Consider the following 17,872-nt stretch of genomic DNA (forward strand, 5'->3'; position numbering starts at 1 on the left):
CAGACGAGTACCTGCAACCAACTTTTCTGTGGCCTCAATACAATGGACCTACAACTTGAGTTATGGTCTGGTGTGCAGTTTCATTCTGACAGCAGCAGCAGCAGCAGCAGCACACTCATGGTTATCCCACACCCCCTGACTGCACAATCTGATGATTCAACTGGTTGTGCCACACCTTTCATGAACAGTATTCCAGAGGCTATTGTACAACAAGATAAGGCTCATCCACATACTGCTGTAACCCAGTATGCTGTGCAGTGTCAACCTGTTGCCTGGGCCTACTAGATCCGACTCCAATCGAGCACAAACGGAACATCGGACACCATTTCCAGTGTCATCCACAAACAGCATTAGCCGTCCCTGTATTGACTGACAAAGTCCAACAGGCATGGAACAGCATCCCACAAACTGACACCCAGCACCTGTTCAACACAATGCACACACGTCTGCATACTTGAATTTAACATTCTGGTGGTTACCTCTATTATTAATGTACCAGCATTTCGCATTTGCAATGGCTTATCTCACTCTTACATTAGCCTGTGATCTTGCAATGTTCATTTAAATGTATTACCTAGACAACTACACTAATTGTAATTTGGTGTTGCAGTTTTTTCCATCAGTATATGTTACTAAGCTTACTATAACATTGATAAATTCCTCCAAGTTTAAATGTACTCATCACACAAAACAATTGCAGCTTCTTTGCTCGTGAATAATTTGGTCAGGCAGTACTATCATTTGAAGTAAGCAAATACTGTGAGACAAATGTAAAAGATGTTGTAAGTAAATGCACAGGGAGCTGCACATCTCGCTTCTGATAAGAGTGTCACCATTATCACAAATGATAATATTGGGACTTTCATTATTAGGCAGATTGAAAGACACAGCAAATGTACAAATTAACTTTATTTCAATACTTCATTACATGAACTCAACCTGAAACTTTACGAGGAGCCGGTTTTCCACCTTCACGGAAACCATTCCTGGAAAATAAGACAGAAGTATATAGTCACAGCCAGCAATCAATAAATTTTTTAAATAGCATTTACATAGAAAACTTTGGAAGTGCTAGTTAGGTAATATACCTGAATCTCCTCCGCACAATTTTCAATGTGCGCATCCTGCCAGTGCCAGTAGTCTTCCTGCGTTTAGCTTTCACACTCCAGTTATCTATAAACAATGTCGAATAATATATATTTTAGTAGGGTTAAAATTCAATAAAACATTTTCAAAAGAGGTTAAAGAAACAAAGCACTATGGGTAGTCTTTAGAATTTAGTTACACAGAAATTTACCCAAAAATTACAGAAACAAAATTCACAGATTTGTATGTTATAATTCTATTAGATTAAAATAATGCACAGTAAGAAAACAGTACATAACTACAAAGATACTGGACTAGTTATGTTTTTTATTTCAAGGCAGCTGACTGAACAGTAAAAACTGAAGAGACTTACAGTAACTCTGGTAAAATCTTTGCATTTCCAAAACAAAGCATACAAAGCACCTGAAAGCTAATGATCAATGTGTATCAACAGTTCTGAATTATTGCAGACTTTCTAGTACACTGACTTAAAAAATCACAACTAAACCTTGGGCTCTCATACAAGGGAGTAAGGTATGCAGCCATAAAAATTTAAAGCAGTGATATATTAAAAACAATCCTGAAAAAATTTGTAATCACTGACAAGCATACAGCACAAAATTTTAGACCAGTCCCACTACCAAATATCAATGCCAATTGAATCACCAACATTACTGTATTATCAGGAAAATTTACTTTGATATGTGCAAATTAACTGCCTTAGGTACAACAACTTTGATCTACAGAACATGACAGTAACAGCACACACAGCTACTAAATAAAAAGTGCCAAAATTAGATCACAGTAATGTAGAGCCTTTACTACAGTTTGCAATTTCTTATCACAGTCAAACGAAAGGTCACTTTTACATTTCAGCTCAAGCACAATTGTTGAAATGTACCCTTGACATGGGGCACTTCTTTCTCTTCTACAATTGGGACTGTGTTCTCTCCTGCAACCTCCACAGACTATATTCACCTTTAGTAATCAAATTACAACATTTTGATGTCCATATTTTCACAATCTGACATGGAGGCCTTCCACAATTTCGTAGTCTCCTTAATGGCACACAATTTGTTGTGCGTACTGAGATTATGCCATTCCATCTCCCAAAGCTGAAAAACTGCAGCGAAATAATGATCGCAAGTTATTGCGGGGATGCCGATCTCCAAAAGCAGTTTCCGTGTAGCTTGTTTGGTCAGGGACTCCTGAATGGCCACTATCAAAGGATGGCGGGTGTAGCATTGGTCAATAGCTTGTAGGCTGCTCGAAGAGTCAGTACAGAGAAGAGCACATGCACTCAAGAGCACGAGAAAATGCTGCCAGCTCTGCAGTGAAAACACTGCAGCCATCTGGCAAGGAGTGCTCTTCAACATGTCCTCCATGAACACAGCGAAGCCAACGTGACCATCAGCCATCAGTGTAAACTACTTCATGGTCCAGTACATGTCAAGAAACGAGAGGAAGTAACAGCAGAGAGCCACAGGGTTAACTGAATCCTTAGGACCATGTGAAAGGTCCAGACAAAGCTTCTGCTATGTGTAAATCCTGGAGGTGTACATGAATGGACCTAGAGTATAGGTGATAAAGGTAAGGACTCCACTCCAGACAGAAGAGATCAAATGCAAACCGCAATCGTAAGCCCTGACCTGGGCCTCCGATGTGGGAGATGAACTGCCATGGGTGGAAAAAGGAGGCAGTAATTCAGATGCTCAGGAGTACTTTGAAGTGTGCAAAATAACTGGCGAGCAGTTGTGCACACCTAGCCTTCAATGGAGGGACTCAGCCTCCACAAGGATGCTAGTCACCAGACTCATCCTAAAAGCCCCCGTTGCCAGTCAAACACCACAATGGCACACTGGGTCAAGCAAATGCAACACTGAGGATGCCGCCAAACCATAAACTAGACTCCCATAGTCAAGGCAGGATTGAACAAGGGCTCTGTAGAGCAGCAGCAGTGCAGAGTGATCTGCACTCCATTTGGTGTTGCTCAGGCCAGTTTACACCATAAGCTTTTTGTAAATCAAAAGAGACAGCAACCATGTATTGGCACCTGGAAAAGGTTATTCAGATGGCAGACTCAAGGGAAACTAGATTATCAATGGTAGAGCGACGCTGGCAGAAACTGCCCTGGCATGGAGCCTGAAGGCAATGTGATTCCAGGACCAAACAAACTACCGACTTAACATACATTCTAACAGCTTACAAAGAATGTTGGTGAGGCTGATGGGATGATAGCTATCCACATCAAGCGGGTATTTACTGGGTTTGAGCTCTGGAATAATGGTGCTCTCTCACCACTGTGATGGAAAGATGCCATTGCACCATATCCGGTTGAAGATGACGAGGAGGTGTCACTTGTATTCGAACAAGAGATGTTTGATCATCTGACTGTGCAAATGATCTGGCCCAGGAGCTGGGTCAGGGAAATGTGCAAGGACACATGCTTCCACCCTGTAAATAGAGCATTATATGGTTCACTGTGACGTTCACCGAACGAGAGAGCTTTCCTTTCCATCTGCCACTTCAGGGTGCGGATTGCTGGGGGATAATTCTCCAACGGGGAGGCTTGAGTATAGTGGTCAGCAACTGTGTTTGCGTCGGTAGATTAAACACCACTGATGTTTATGTCAGTGACACCTATCAGGGCCTGGTACCCACAAACCCGCCTGATCTTTGCCCAGACTTGGGAAGGTGACGTATCGCACCCAATGGTCGAGACATACCTCTCCCCAACATACCAGTCTTTAGAAGCTGGCGAATGTGGGCACAGTGCCATTTAAAAGCTGCTATTAGGTGCTCTAGGGAAGGGTGCCACTTATGTTGCTGTAGGGTTCACCGACATTAAATAATGTTCTCAGCAATTTCCGGTGACCACCAAGGTACTGACTTTCACTGGGAGCACCCTAAAGAACAAGGGATCGTGTTTCCTGCTGCAGAAATGATCGTTCTAGTGATCTGCTGAACTACCACATCAATGGTACCATATGGAGGAGGTTCAACGGGTGACAGCCGAGGTGAAAGCTTCCCAGTCTGCCTTGATTAAAGCCCATCTTGGCAGATGTCTGAGGAATGGCACTGACGGAAAAACAGGAAGATGGGAAAGTGGTCAATATCACACAAGTCATCGTGGGTTCTCCAGTGGACAGATGGGAGAAGTCCTGGGCTGCACTGGCCGAGTAAGTGCCATGAGCCACACTGAAATGTGTGGGGCCGCAGTATTTAAGAGGCAGGCAGAGGTCGAGCTGAGACCTGAGTTTTGACATCTCTACCTCAGCCAGTAAGCACAGTGCTAACCCACAAGGGGTTATTGTCATTAAAACATCCCAAAGTAAGAAAGGTTTAGGGAGCTGTTGAATCAGCGTAGCCAATGGGTTCAGGGGTACTGCACCATCTAGAGGAAGATATGACAGTTATTTCCTGTGTCATCCTTATCCTGACAGCCACAGCTTACAGAGTAGTTTCAAAGGACCCAGGTTAACTGCATACTGAGTTCAGGACAAGATTCACCTGACGCTATTATAGATGCTAAGTTCTTGTAATATCCCTACAGCCGCAGAGGGCAGGGGTCTGCACAGCTGGGAATCAGGTTCCCTGAAGTGCAATAAAGAAGGTGTAAAGCTTAACAGTTGCTGTAGCTCAGCCAGGTGGTGGAAAAAACCGCAGCAATTCCACTGGAGGATGAAGTTACCATGAGGTGGGGAAGGCATGAAGCACACAAGGCGGCACATTACACCTCAGGGTCACCTGCTGCCACCGATTGAGTATTTGTATCCATTCCTATTGCAGATGAGGCAGCAATGAGATTCAGGTCCTCAGGGGACACAGATCTTCACCTCATTGACAGGTGCAGAATTGGTAGGAAGTGGTGGTGGTGGTGTTGGGCCACTGGAGGGTCCTTTTTCTTAGCAGACTTCTTTGCTTGCTTGCTCTCACTCCTCTATAGGGGCTCACTGGGAGAACTTCTCTGAAGTAGCTTCAGGCATGGAGGAGCAGCTTTTGACTCCTTTAGCCACTGTGGCATTAGTGGAGAGCTTGGGAGAGAGGGTCCCAAAGGACCCTTTCCACGAGAGGAGCCGGAGTAGGCTGTTGCTTCTCCAGCTGGGGAAGAGAGGACCAATGTCCCCTGCATTTGAGGTGGGGGCCTTGCTACCAAATTAGGTACTTTGGGAGCAATGGAAAGATTTTCCCCCTACCACCAAAGGGGCAGATATATTCTGGAGGTCCAGAGAGCCCACTGTTCATGGCACAGAGTGTGATACAACTTGTACTTGTGACAGCAATGGTAATGCAGCTGCAGCATATGTGGATGTCAATCGAACAGGGTGTAATCTGTCCAGGGTCTTGTACTCCACGATTTCCCACTCCTTATGTAATACTGTGCAGTCTGGCCAGCTGGGCAAATGCTGCTCTCCACAGTTCATGCAAGTGGGAGGTGGTGCACATGGAGTATCTGGGTGCAGTGGATGTCTGCAGTCAAGATGTGGCACTGGAAGTGCAGCGGGAAGATGTGCCTGAACTTCCACCACTTAAAGCACTGCACAGGGTGAGGGACGAATGGTTTACTGTCACAGCAATAAACCAGGCACCAGTGCCAACCCTGTTAGGTCCCCCGTAAATGCATCAGATGAAAAACACCCCGCCATTCTACATTGGCGTGCAGCTCGTTGTCGGACTGCAAGAGGTGGTCATGATGGAAAATAATCCCCTGGACCATGTTCAGACTTTTATGGGGAGTGATGGAAACAAAAATAAGACCCAGCAGGTCACAAGTAATGCCTGGGACTGGGCTGGGGATGCTGTCTGAATCAAATGCACCACTTTCTCATCTTTAACAGTGCTGTCACTTCCCCAAACTTATTCTCAAGATGTTCAACAACAATTAAGGCTTCATAGGTAGAAAGTAGTCCCCGTCCATTCTGCTACAGAGTAAATACCGAGGCTAATATGGCTCTTCTTTCTGTAGCCCTACATTCCTCCCATGGCGTAGCAAACAATTTAAGAGTCATATCTGTCAGCATTGTACTCAATCTTGCCCTTCTTAGAGACTGCTGGCGCCGTACAGTCACAAGCAAGAGATGACTGTCCACTTCATTGCGGGTCATCCACCCTGATGCCACCCACTCCGATCAGGGGCTCTCCCCACACACACCACAGCAAAGACCACCTGGCATGATGGCCGTTGTCTGGAGTCCTGATGCCCCAGGAAGACAGGCCTCTACTACTCTTTGGCATATGTGGGGAGTTTACAGCTCAGCCATCAGCAGTGTGATCCCTATGTTGTCAGGGAGCTACCGCCAAATGGGTACATGACGGCCCCACCACAACGAACTGGCTACCGTGCTGGGTACTGAGTGCAGAGGAATCCAATATTGTCATGGGGCGAAACAGGACAGGAGCCAACAGAAGATGACATACCCCAGAAAGCATCCTCACCCAAATAGTTGAATTACAGGTGGAGATGCAAAGCCAAGACAAGAGGTCCAGGAGATCAAATCTAAGGGCACTATGGATAACTCATGCACCATGCAAGGTGCCCTTCCTCATATGGCTCGCACTTCTGTAGAATTTGGAACGTGGCAGTTCAAACCATAAAATGGGACCTTAACTTACAGAATCAAAAAGTGCGAGACTCCTTTTAGTCACCTCTTACAACAGGCAGGAATACCTCAGGCCTATTCTAACCCCAGGAGCCACAGGGGGAGGGGATGACACCTGCTGTATGTAATACCTAAGATCATCATCAGCAACACTGCATATCAAAAAGTTGATTCCTGGGGACCAACCCTTCTCAGGCTAACAAACTATTACTGTTTCTTCGTCTGTCAAAGCTGAATCATCCATACCGCAATAATCTAATTTAGATAAAATCTACTTGCCAAGTGGCAGCAGAACACACACAAAGTGAGATTATGATTAGGTAAGCGTTTGGAGCCACTGCCCAATCTCAATCATCCCATGTCTACTGCAACTGTACAAGATGCCTTTACCTCAGCAAGGGAACATGGACTGGGAAGGAAGAGGAGTGAACGGAAAGGACCAGAGAGGGCTACGAAAAGGGGTACATTTCAGGATAGTCACCCACAACCGTGGGTCAGTGAAGACTTACTGCATGTCAAAATTGATTGTTTTTGTTATACCACAATAACATGTACCAGTGTTAAGTGACAAGTCATACTTTACTACTTCCATGGCCTTGGCAATTTTCTCTCTCATTTCTAGTTTAATACACTTTTAGAAGTTCACACCATATTACCAAAGTCCATAAAAACTTCCTTTCTGTTATTCAATGAAGTATATTAAATGTTCAAATCTATCCACCAAGTGTTCACCGATATCTGCCATGTGCAGCCATTAATGTAAAACAGTTTTCTACAAAAGGTTTTGCTTGCTGTACAAAGGATATTTAGATACAGAGTCTCATGAATGGAGGAATAAATCTTACTTCAGTGAATATTAAAAAGGCACAATTTAAAACAATAGTTTTTAATTTGCGTATCACAATGCAGTATTTAACAACAAGCTTCAAAACAGTGAGGAGCCCATAGCCAGCAACTGTCCTACTGCGGAACTTTATTGCTTACGTGCCGGCCAGGCAGTGCCAAGGGCATGCAGAATAAGTTTTTCAATGGCAGAATAGAATTTTGGGAAAACAGAGTCTCCCATTTAGAATAGTGTCTAAAACACTGATATGATGTACATGGAAGTATTTTCTTTTTTTATATAAATTGCAGCACATTATGTTTTGCTCCCTGTTCATGAGACACTAAACATGCCTTGCCGGAGATAAGATCGAGCACAAGATAGTTAACTTTTCTGTTGGCTACCTTGAAAGAGTTGACAGATTTTAACAATTTGTACAGTTTTCTTTGTAAGTCCATATGTTAGAGTCATATCTGGTGAAGTCATGGAGTTCATACCTTTCACATGCAAAGAACTACTGTGAAGGTATTTAAAAAGTGTGCATTAACACAAGATAGTTAAGGGTACTTTGAATTTGTCTTATCTACATCAATATCTGACATCTGCATAGTGCCTAGCCTCTACACTGGTATATGTACACTGATGCTGTCATGCTTTAAAGAACTACCTGGAATCTAACAATACAACAAAAATGCTGGGGTTACAAAATTTGAAATATTGTAGCAGATGTTATGGTTTACAATTAAGAGCTAGACCATAGGTACTTTGTTATGTTGTGCAATGAACCTCCCTAGACTATCCTCAATATCTAACCAACATTGCAATAGGATCTGCTGTTTATGTAGCACAGGGAAAAAATGAAAAATACTATTGAAACTGTTGTTGAAAATAAAAATACGGACTTGTCCACAGCTTTCATGTGAGACCACATATCTCTGAATAGTGTTTTAACAGCTACAAGTGTATACAATTCACAAGGCAATATTTTCCAAGCATTGCAGATGCAAGGATAAAACGAAAAACATGCCGAGTGTAGTAACTATCATCATCATATGCATCAATGATTAGGAGAATCTTAGCAACCCTCGTTTGCAGATGCTATGATTTACTAACCCTCGTTTGCAGATGTTATGATTTACTGTCTTGTAAAGCCATCAGATGATCAAAACCAACTGCAAAAAGATTTTGCCAAGATATCAGTATGGCACAAAGTGGCAACTGACTAAATGATTAAAGTGCAAAGACATCCATACAAACACTAACATAGTGTATAAGTAGACAAGAAAAATTCCATACAAACACTAACGTGGTGTATAAGTAGACAAGAAAAAGTCCTGGATTTCCTGGTTAAAATTACACTTTCTCCCAGGTGAAAATACACTTTTTCCATGTTAAGTGACAGTATACTTTTCCTCAGAACTGTAAAACTTATCAATCCTTTGAATGGTTATGTTTTATACACCGGTGTAGAACTTCTAGGACCTTTAGAAGACCAAACTCAGTATCTATATAAAGTTTTGGAAAAATCTGAGGTGCAGCAACATATACGCTGCATAATTTCGTATTACGAAAGTGTAAATTGAAATTCCACCAAACGCTGCATGTTCCTTTCTGAAGCACTGATATTAAGATTGCAATGTGCTTTTGTAGCCAGTCACAGCTCGTCACGTGATCTCGCCAGCCGATGACAGCGGATCATCTAGTGTAGGACATGTGATGTCAGCCAATAGCAATATCATTGTTAACCAGCGCATACACACAAATAGGAAAAGTTGGTTTTCATTGACATACACAGCATTACTACAAGCAAAGCAAAGCTTTCACATACAATATTGGCCTCTAAGATTAATAAACTGTAAGAGAAGCTAAGCTTTCACACAGCCTATAATGTTGATTTTTTGTGTGCGCGTTACACTTTAATGTGTCAGTAAAATTTTTAATAAAGACATGAATGGCTGATCTGAGCTCGAAATTTTTCTAAATGTACGTCCTCGAAAGACTATTTTTAAATGAGAGTCAAACACTCTGTGATTTGAGAAATTCATAGTACATTCTTGCACATAATTCATCTTGCATAAAATGAAATTTACTTTGAAAGTAACACTTTTCAAACAACTATTCGCAATATTTTCCTGTGACCTGTTAGAAATAGATTCGTTTCGATAGTTGCCAGAGAGCGCCAGAAACAGGTGTCGTCACGCTTGCGCAGCTACGATGATGCAGGAAGCCAGTATGTTCATCGGTGTAAAACATTAAAAGATCTTAAACTATGTCATAAAAGAAACAAGACATCAGAGGATACTCCAAGAACATCGGAATTTCGTGAACCATACTAAAATGCGTAATTCGGCTTAAAGTGCACATTCGTATGTCCAGATTTGGATGTAAATTTTCTTGGGTACCGGTACTGTATTATCTCAATGTTTGGTTCTTTATTATGGCATAATGCCATATGTGCTAGAAGATGAAAACATGCACTTTTGAAATGCAGCGAACAGTTGAAACTAGCCCATAGCATGGAATTAAAAGCTTCGTTTCAGATAAATTGACTGCCCCAGCGGAAAAGATTGATAAAAGCCAAATTTCCTTAGCAAATCGACAAAAGTAACTTCATTGCTCTGCAGGGCAATTAATGCTCGACTGTCAGAAAGGTGGTGATAAAACCTGAAACTAAAACCTTCTGTCATTATGCGAGCACATTTTAATTCATTTGATAGCTCCCAGCCATAGATATCCATTTTGTTTTCACTTAATGTGAGAGCAATAAATGAAGAGGAAACATCAAAATCACAAAATGTAAACATTGGTCACGTGGAGACTCCCCACTACAACTAACTTCTGTCGATCAGCTCCGATCTCCAATATTTCCGAACCGGGGCAATATTAGATAATGGCGCCTAACTGCACGTCTGTAGCCAGAAGCGGGAGAAGGTACTACTCATACGCGACAACTGCACAGGCACAAGAGCCTGCCTGCAACTGCTCAAATACAGTAAACAGTTGTGACGTCACACTCAGAGGCAATTTGTTGTTAGGAAGCATTGCATAGTCTTCCCAAAGCCTTTGACATACTTTGAAGTTGCAAACGCTTGCATGAGTACTCTTTTTATTGTTGTATGTGGCGTATTTCCTTTGCGACTAAGTTTTATTTTCGTTTTTCTTCTCTCGTTCATGTTTTGTTGCTGTAGTAGCAGGATACAGTAATATCCTTTGTTGGAGTATTGGTTCTTACCCATCAAAATCACAAAAAATTAACTGGAAACTAAAACAATGAAAAATTTCCGGAATTCCAAAAAATTTCCAGGTTTTTCCCGTATCTCCCAGGTCGTATACACCCTGACTAAATATCTGTTACACAATAAATCACACAAATCTGAAAGCTCGAAACCCAACAAAATACAATTACAAATTGGAACAGTCACACAGACAATGCTGTGAGGAAAGCAAGCCATAGGCTGTGATTTATTGGCAGGAAAGATTTACTAAAGATACTGCCTACACTGCTCTTTTCCATCCTCTTCTGGAGCATTGCTGTGTAGTGTGGGACCCACATCAGATAGGATTTACAAAGTACATCGAAAAAGTTCAAAGAAGGGTAGCTAATTTTATATTATTGTGAAGGAAGTGTGAATGGCAATAATTAAAACAAATTTTTCACTGCGGCAGGACCTTATCATGAAACATTAATCACCAACTTTCTACTCTGTTTGAAAACAAAATGATGAAAGGATCACAGCTCACACAGAAATATTAAAGTATTAGTTTTTCCCTATGCACTCTTCACGAGAGGAACAGTAGGTCAAAGAAGTAATGATGCAGATCCAAAATATTAACAGTACTCAACAATGGGCCAATATTGCTTTGCAACATATTTAATCGACATGTCTCTCAAGCAGCACACTAATGCATTCGAAAGTTATGGGTTTGCTTTTCCCATTCATCCACATTAACTTACATTTCCTAAATTTAGAGCTAGCTGCCATTCAACACAGACTACAAATTTCATTTGTCATCTTATATCATCTTACAGTCACTCAACGATGACACCTTGCCATCCACCACAGCATCAACAGCAAATGAAGGCACTGCTGCTTACCCTATCCACCATATCATTTATGGGAAATACAGAAGCGTCCGATTCCACCCGTCTGCTTTGACCCATGATGTCATAAATATGGAGGAAACGACCATACACCACAACTCCAATATGGCGCCTATGACATCATTATGTAAAAATGATAAACACGATAATAAATCGAAAACACACACACACACACACACACACACACAACAAAAAGAAAAACAGAAGAAAGACCCAACCCGCCCACACCCCCCAACCCAATCTCCACAAAACAAGATACCAATAAACAAAAACCAAACGCAAAATAAAACTCTCAATCACACACCACAACTCCACAAAAACTGCAACAAAATAGATCCTCCACAACTAAATCACAAACCAACATACTCCCTCCCCCAAACAGTACCAACAACTAAACCACCCCCCCAATCCGCAGCCATCCACCCAAACCACCATAACCAACCACCTTCAGCCTGTACATCTTACTAACAGCCCTTCAAAAACCCGGAAAAAAGCTCTCAGGGACACTCTTCTGCCAACAGTACTCATCTAAATGAGACTGAAGGTTGGAAGAGCGCCTCTTCCCCCTCCCAAGAACTGACTTAACGCCCCCCCCCCCCCCATATCTTCTATAGTATTCATATAAGCCCCCATCTCAATATTTAAACTCTGAACTATGGTTAACAACCAAATAATTGTACCCCCTATCACCCAACCCCCTATAAGAAAAAGCATCTGAAACTGCAGTGGAACCCGGTTCTTTAAACTCCTCAATTAACCCCACTAATTCCGCCTTAGACCACTCCTCCACAACCCTGAACACACATTCTGAACACCCCCCTCCCCGGTACATCAGCCCCCCCCCCCACACCCAGAGACCAACCACAAACTTACCCCTGCCATACTTCCTTTTCCTAAAATGCAACTCATCCACCTCCACCACAAGCCCAGACCCACCCAGATTATCCCTGTACTTAATAAACTCAGAACATACTTCACGGAAAAACGAAAATTGGTCAAGCACGTTACTCTCACTCACGCCAGTCTCATGCATGCAAAAACTTTGAAAGGTAATACGTCAACAACACAATCTCGCACATGCCCAACCTTGACTTCTTGAACCAGTAACCGCAGCATGTTGAGCGCCATAGGTTATCCCTACGGCACCACCACATATAACCGCCCTTGGTCCGATACGCCTGAACTTTTGCCACTGTCATTTCCTTCCGACAGACAGCACACCTGACCCCCTCCGCAATCTACCCAAAAAGCTGCAGAAATTTGATCAGCTCCAACTCTTTCGCACTCATCATAGCATGGAGTCTCACACTATTTTATCGGTCATGTCCATACCTAACAAGACCAACAAATTCATTTACTCACATTAACATACGACCTACAGCGAACAGCACTACAGGAACTTTCACACAAAACCACTAAATCATTAATTCACTGAAACCAATTCCGCTCTAAACACAGCCAAAACCCGAACCAGCCACTATAATCAATAAGACCAAACTGAATCCATTACACCACACAACACCAAACCCCTAAACACACCACCAGAGGGCACCATGAACCGCAACACAATGACACCTACTAACACAGCACACACACAAACCAAGCTCCGCACCATCATGACGTCACACCACAACAGCCTTATGTCACGGATCAAAGCCGACAGGTGGCATCACACACAGGCCGACCACATTTATGTATATTTAAAATAATATCAGACCAACGACACTTCCCTGGGGCACCCCACCCTTGTATCTAATGAACACTCACCATCAAGGACAACATACTGGGTTCTGTTACTAAAGAAGTCTCCAAGCCACTAATGTCTGGGAACCTATAGGGTGAAGGCTCTAGTTTTGGCCACTACCCCACTTATGGCCACCTCGATATCAAAGGTTAATTTTTAAGCTTCTCTGGAATACCAGCCAGTTCTACCATAGATTATAATAAACTTTGTGAAAGGCTCTATTCATTTGTCTACATAATCATTCTTTTGTCTGTTTTTGTTTGGAGACACCATTTTGTGAAAAGATCAGTGTTGAAGAAGCTGGGTTTTGCAGAAGTTTTTTTTAAGCAACACATGATCTGTTTTTTTGTATTTTACATTTTTAAATAAAACATCAGAAGAAACTTAATCTTTTCAGAGCTAAGATAAGACATCATATTTTCATTTCTGTTAAGTTTTATATGGCTCAGACTAAAAACATGTTATCAAAAGTATGTGGCCATTAACAGATCCATATTTAGCCCTGGTTCCGGGTTATGGCCACGCATCTGGCCATAAGTGGAGACATATATGTATCCTGTTTTGGCCACTTCTAAAAACTGATACAAAAACGTCAATATTGATGTTCTGTCCTACATTACACTAGGCTACAGCTTTACTTCTGCCAATACCTCGTCTCCTACCTTCCAAACTTAACAGAAGCTCTCCTGCGCTCCATCAATATTGACATATATTCAACACACAGCAGCATTTTACAAAATACAGATATTCCTTCAACACCCGCCAACAGTCTTATTCCTGCAGATATATCACAGATTTCACATAATTCAGGTACTCCAACTTCCAACCATAGTCCATCTTCAGTGCGTATCCAAGTGACACCACCAAAATCATTAGCAACAGTTTTTGAAGGTGTCATCACTTGGCCAAAACCCAAAGAACGAGGCACAAAAAGAAAGAAAGAACACCCACCCACTGTTGTGACTAGTGACAAGTGGGTGGAATATCATGAACTGAAGGAAAAAGAGAAGCAAGAGAAGGAGCAGGAAAAAAGGAAGAGAAAAGCTATGGAGGAGTTAAAAGTCCAGAGAGCAGCACTTGGCTTTATCTTCTTGTAAAAAAGGGGAAAACAAGAAACAGACAAGAGTTAAGTGATAGGCCGACAAGTTCTTCCAAGAAAGAAGAACGGACGGACAGTGGAAGCAGTTTAGATGACTACGTAGAAGGAGATGAAGATGATATACCAGAAAATGTGAAACTATCTACGAGTGAGAATTTGAAAGTAGGGGACTTTATTTTGGGAAAATTGAGTTTAACAGGAAATAGAACAACAAGACCTGCAATTTTTAAGTATGTATCTGTAATTTTGAAAGTGCTTTCTGATTCTGAATATGAAATTCAGTGCCTAAAAAGTTCTAATGTTCAGAAAACTTGTTTCGAATACATTGAAAATGATGTTTCGACTAGAACAGGTGAAGATATTATAGGGAAACTGCCAGATCCAATCTTGATGCAAGAAGGACGTTCATTAAAAACAAAGTTTCCTGGTTCCATTGATACTCGTAAGAAATAAACTTGTCTGGAAGTTGATTTAAGTAATTACTGGGACAATACTTTGCCTAATGATTTTTTTTCTGTTCATTCAGTTGCTGTACCTTTTACCTATTTGATGTATGTTTGTTGTCTTATATACTTGTATAAAGCACAAATTACCTTCTGGCACATGGATTAACAATTATTTTAGCCATAGTTTTATTATAATATGAAGTGGCCATAAGTGGGGAAACAACTGGCCATAGGTAGGGTTTACATGGCCAAAACCAGGGAAATGCACCATTTATTTTTCAATATTTTTTTCTGCTTTTGTTATACAACTTAGAATATTTGTTTTTACATGGTTGTAATGTGTAGACTTTGAAGCAATAGATACGATTTTTTGAAGTAATTTGTATACTTTCTTCCTATAGTAAAAATGTAATGTATCTCAAATTTCCCTTAATGTGGCCATAACTGGGGCCTTGACCCTACTGTATGGTTGCACCTTCTGAAACTGTCAGCAGTGTGGCATCAAGTCAAATGCTTTATGGAAGCCTAGGCATCTGGAATCTGCCCGCTGTCATCTATGGGTTGCAGGATCTCATTGAGACAAAGGCAGGCAGGGTTTTGCCTGAGCAATGTTTCTAAAAAAGTGCTGATTGGTGGACAAAAGCTTCACCATCTCAAGGAAATTTATATTCGAACTGAGAATATGTTCAAGGATTCTACAGCAAATTGATGGTGCGTAGTTTTGCAGCCGCATCTTTCTTATACATAGGAATCACTTTCACTTTTTTCCACTCACATGGGACTGTGCTGGATAAGATGACAAAAGCAAGCTAATTAAAGGGCCAATGCTGTACAGTAATCTTTGTAAACCAATTAGATTTCATAAAAACCTAGCAACTTATCTGCTTTCAACTCTTGTTTCTCTACACCATGGATGCTTATTACTACAGTCTCCATACAACAATCTGTGATGGAATGATTTGTTTGTATAATTCTGTAGGAATGATTTCTTGGAGTTTAATACTTTGGCTTCACTTTGCAGCCTTCTGCCACATCACAGCAGTCAATGAGTGACCGGAGAAAAGCCTTGGCGATTTCAAATGTTCACAAACTAACGTCACAGACATCTTAGAAACTTCTAAGATTACAATCTCGCCAATACAAGCAGATTAAATTCATTATGTATGCCTACTCGAAACACAGCATCAAAGGAAGTACAACACTATCCTAGATTAAACTGAACATTCATTTGGTGCATTCTCACAGATGTTAAATTCCGTTACATCTTCCTGTATTTTGTATGTTTTGTTGCATGTTTGACAATGACCTACGTCAAAATTAGGCTGCCATTACAATTCTCTTTAAAGAGAATTGTCTTTCGTGAACACACAACACTGATAATGTCCTTAACCTAATGAAGCTACTTGTTAAAACATCAGTACCAATATTTGTTAACAAATCTTTGTTAAACAACCGAGTCAATTTAACATCTGGGGCATCCTACTACGGATAGTATATTAGACAACATATGATTAATGTTTCAAAATAAACTCACAACTCCTGAGTTTCCGGCTTGGATATCCACACTGAGCACATTTAGACTTCTGAATGTGGTATGACGATCGACCACATCGTCTGCAAAGCGTATGAGTCTTGTTACGCCTTTTACCAAAACTGGATGTTCCCTTCGTCTGCAAACAAAATACGACTTAAGATTCCATAACAACTTAAACAGTTAACACTGGTGAATCTAAAGTCAAATCAGCAGCAACAAAGGATCATGCAAGCTATCAGACAAATAATTAGGAATTAATGTTCTCGGTTCAAACACAATCTACGAGTAAAATACAGGTGAACATCCCGTAAGAGCAGTTTTCTACAAACTCCCACCATTTGGCGACCACGCGTACAACCATGTGCAATTGGATTTCACTCGTATTCAATCCAGGACAGTAGCGGTACTGCAAGAACTTAAATACAGACATTGACACCAAAAGTAGTATTTGCAGTACATTTACTTATCAAAATTACGTTTAACAGCACAGTTTTACTCACCATGCTTACATATGCACCACTCAAACGGAAGAACTAGCCACCACAGAAAGAAAACGGAAATGACAAGTCAAAGTATACTATACAACAAACCCAAAGAGTTTTAATAACAAGAAATGAAGTATGAAGATCTATGGCACAGTCTACCATAAAGCGCGGTCCACACGCAACGATCTGTCTGCGCAGACATCGGCGCAGATATCTGTACATGCAAAAGATCGCTGCAAATGTGGTGTGTTCACACGACACAAACCCCAATCTACTACTCGCCCGCCATCTGTCGGTGTAGAAATGAAATATCAGTGGCAAGCGACTACGCTCCCCGTAAACGTCAAAATTTAAGTCAGTTATTTTGAAATACAGAAATGGAGGAAGTTCTGTTGTGGTCTGTGTTCGCAACTTGTGTTGCAAAAAACATTCAGACCAACCGCAGGAAACAGAGAAAGCGGTCAAAATGGTGTAGACAGTGGCTGCTAAAGCGAAAGCAGTTTTCTCACGTAAATTTACTGCGAGAGTTGCAGGGCGAACCAGTTTTGTTTTACATTACCTCGTGTTCCATTTCCTCGCACATTGACACTCCAATTCCTGCTTGGTCTTGGCGTTTCTTGATCACTAAGAAAGACAAGCAGATCAAAATACCATAACGTTGGCTGGTATACTTGGTCTACTCCTACACCAGATCTTCTAGATTTCTGAACTTTGGATAACTTTTCGGTAAACAATTCGCTGACAGACTTAATTCACTTGACTTGCCTTCATGAACTCATCCTTCACGAAAGCGAAAATAGCTTCACATCTGTTGGGTATTATTTCACTCATTGCTTGTTTCGATATTGCAGATGAAAATTCCAAATCCTTGTAGCTCCTTCCTGTTGCTAGGAATCTTAATGTTACCGCCAGCCGTTCATGAGGAGAAATTGCCCTTCTCATACAAGTATTTT

At 41.4% G+C, this 17,872-nt stretch overlaps 1 protein-coding gene across 1 annotated transcript; it reads right to left on the reverse strand.

The window, feature by feature from the left end:
- Nucleotides 1-891: 891 nt before the first annotated feature.
- Nucleotides 892-17,092, reverse strand: LOC126263126 (60S ribosomal protein L37). The gene is made up of 4 exons (XM_049960144.1): nt 16,935-17,092; nt 16,435-16,570; nt 1,089-1,173; nt 892-986 (listed from the first exon to the last, which is right to left on the reverse strand). Exons 1-4 carry the CDS (start codon nt 16,935-16,937, stop codon nt 935-937), a joined length of 276 nt encoding a protein of 91 aa, XP_049816101.1. The 5' UTR covers nt 16,938-17,092; the 3' UTR covers nt 892-934.
- Between the last annotated feature and the right edge of the window lie 780 nt (nt 17,093-17,872).

The sequence above is a fragment of the Schistocerca nitens genome, chromosome 6 (genome assembly GCF_023898315.1).
Source record: "Schistocerca nitens isolate TAMUIC-IGC-003100 chromosome 6, iqSchNite1.1, whole genome shotgun sequence".
Lineage (NCBI taxonomy): Eukaryota > Metazoa > Arthropoda > Insecta > Orthoptera > Acrididae > Schistocerca > Schistocerca nitens.

Excerpts from the sequence above, each read along its gene's own strand:
- LOC126263126 (XM_049960144.1), bottom strand. Across the intron at positions 1,174-16,434 it reads AAGCCGGAAACTCAGGAGTT|ATAACTGGAGTGTGAAAGCT; the intron begins GTGAGTTTATTT and ends CATTGTTTATAG. Across the intron at positions 987-1,088 it reads ATTGTGCGGAGGAGATTCAG|GAATGGTTTCCGTGAAGGTG; the intron begins GTATATTACCTA and ends CTTATTTTCCAG.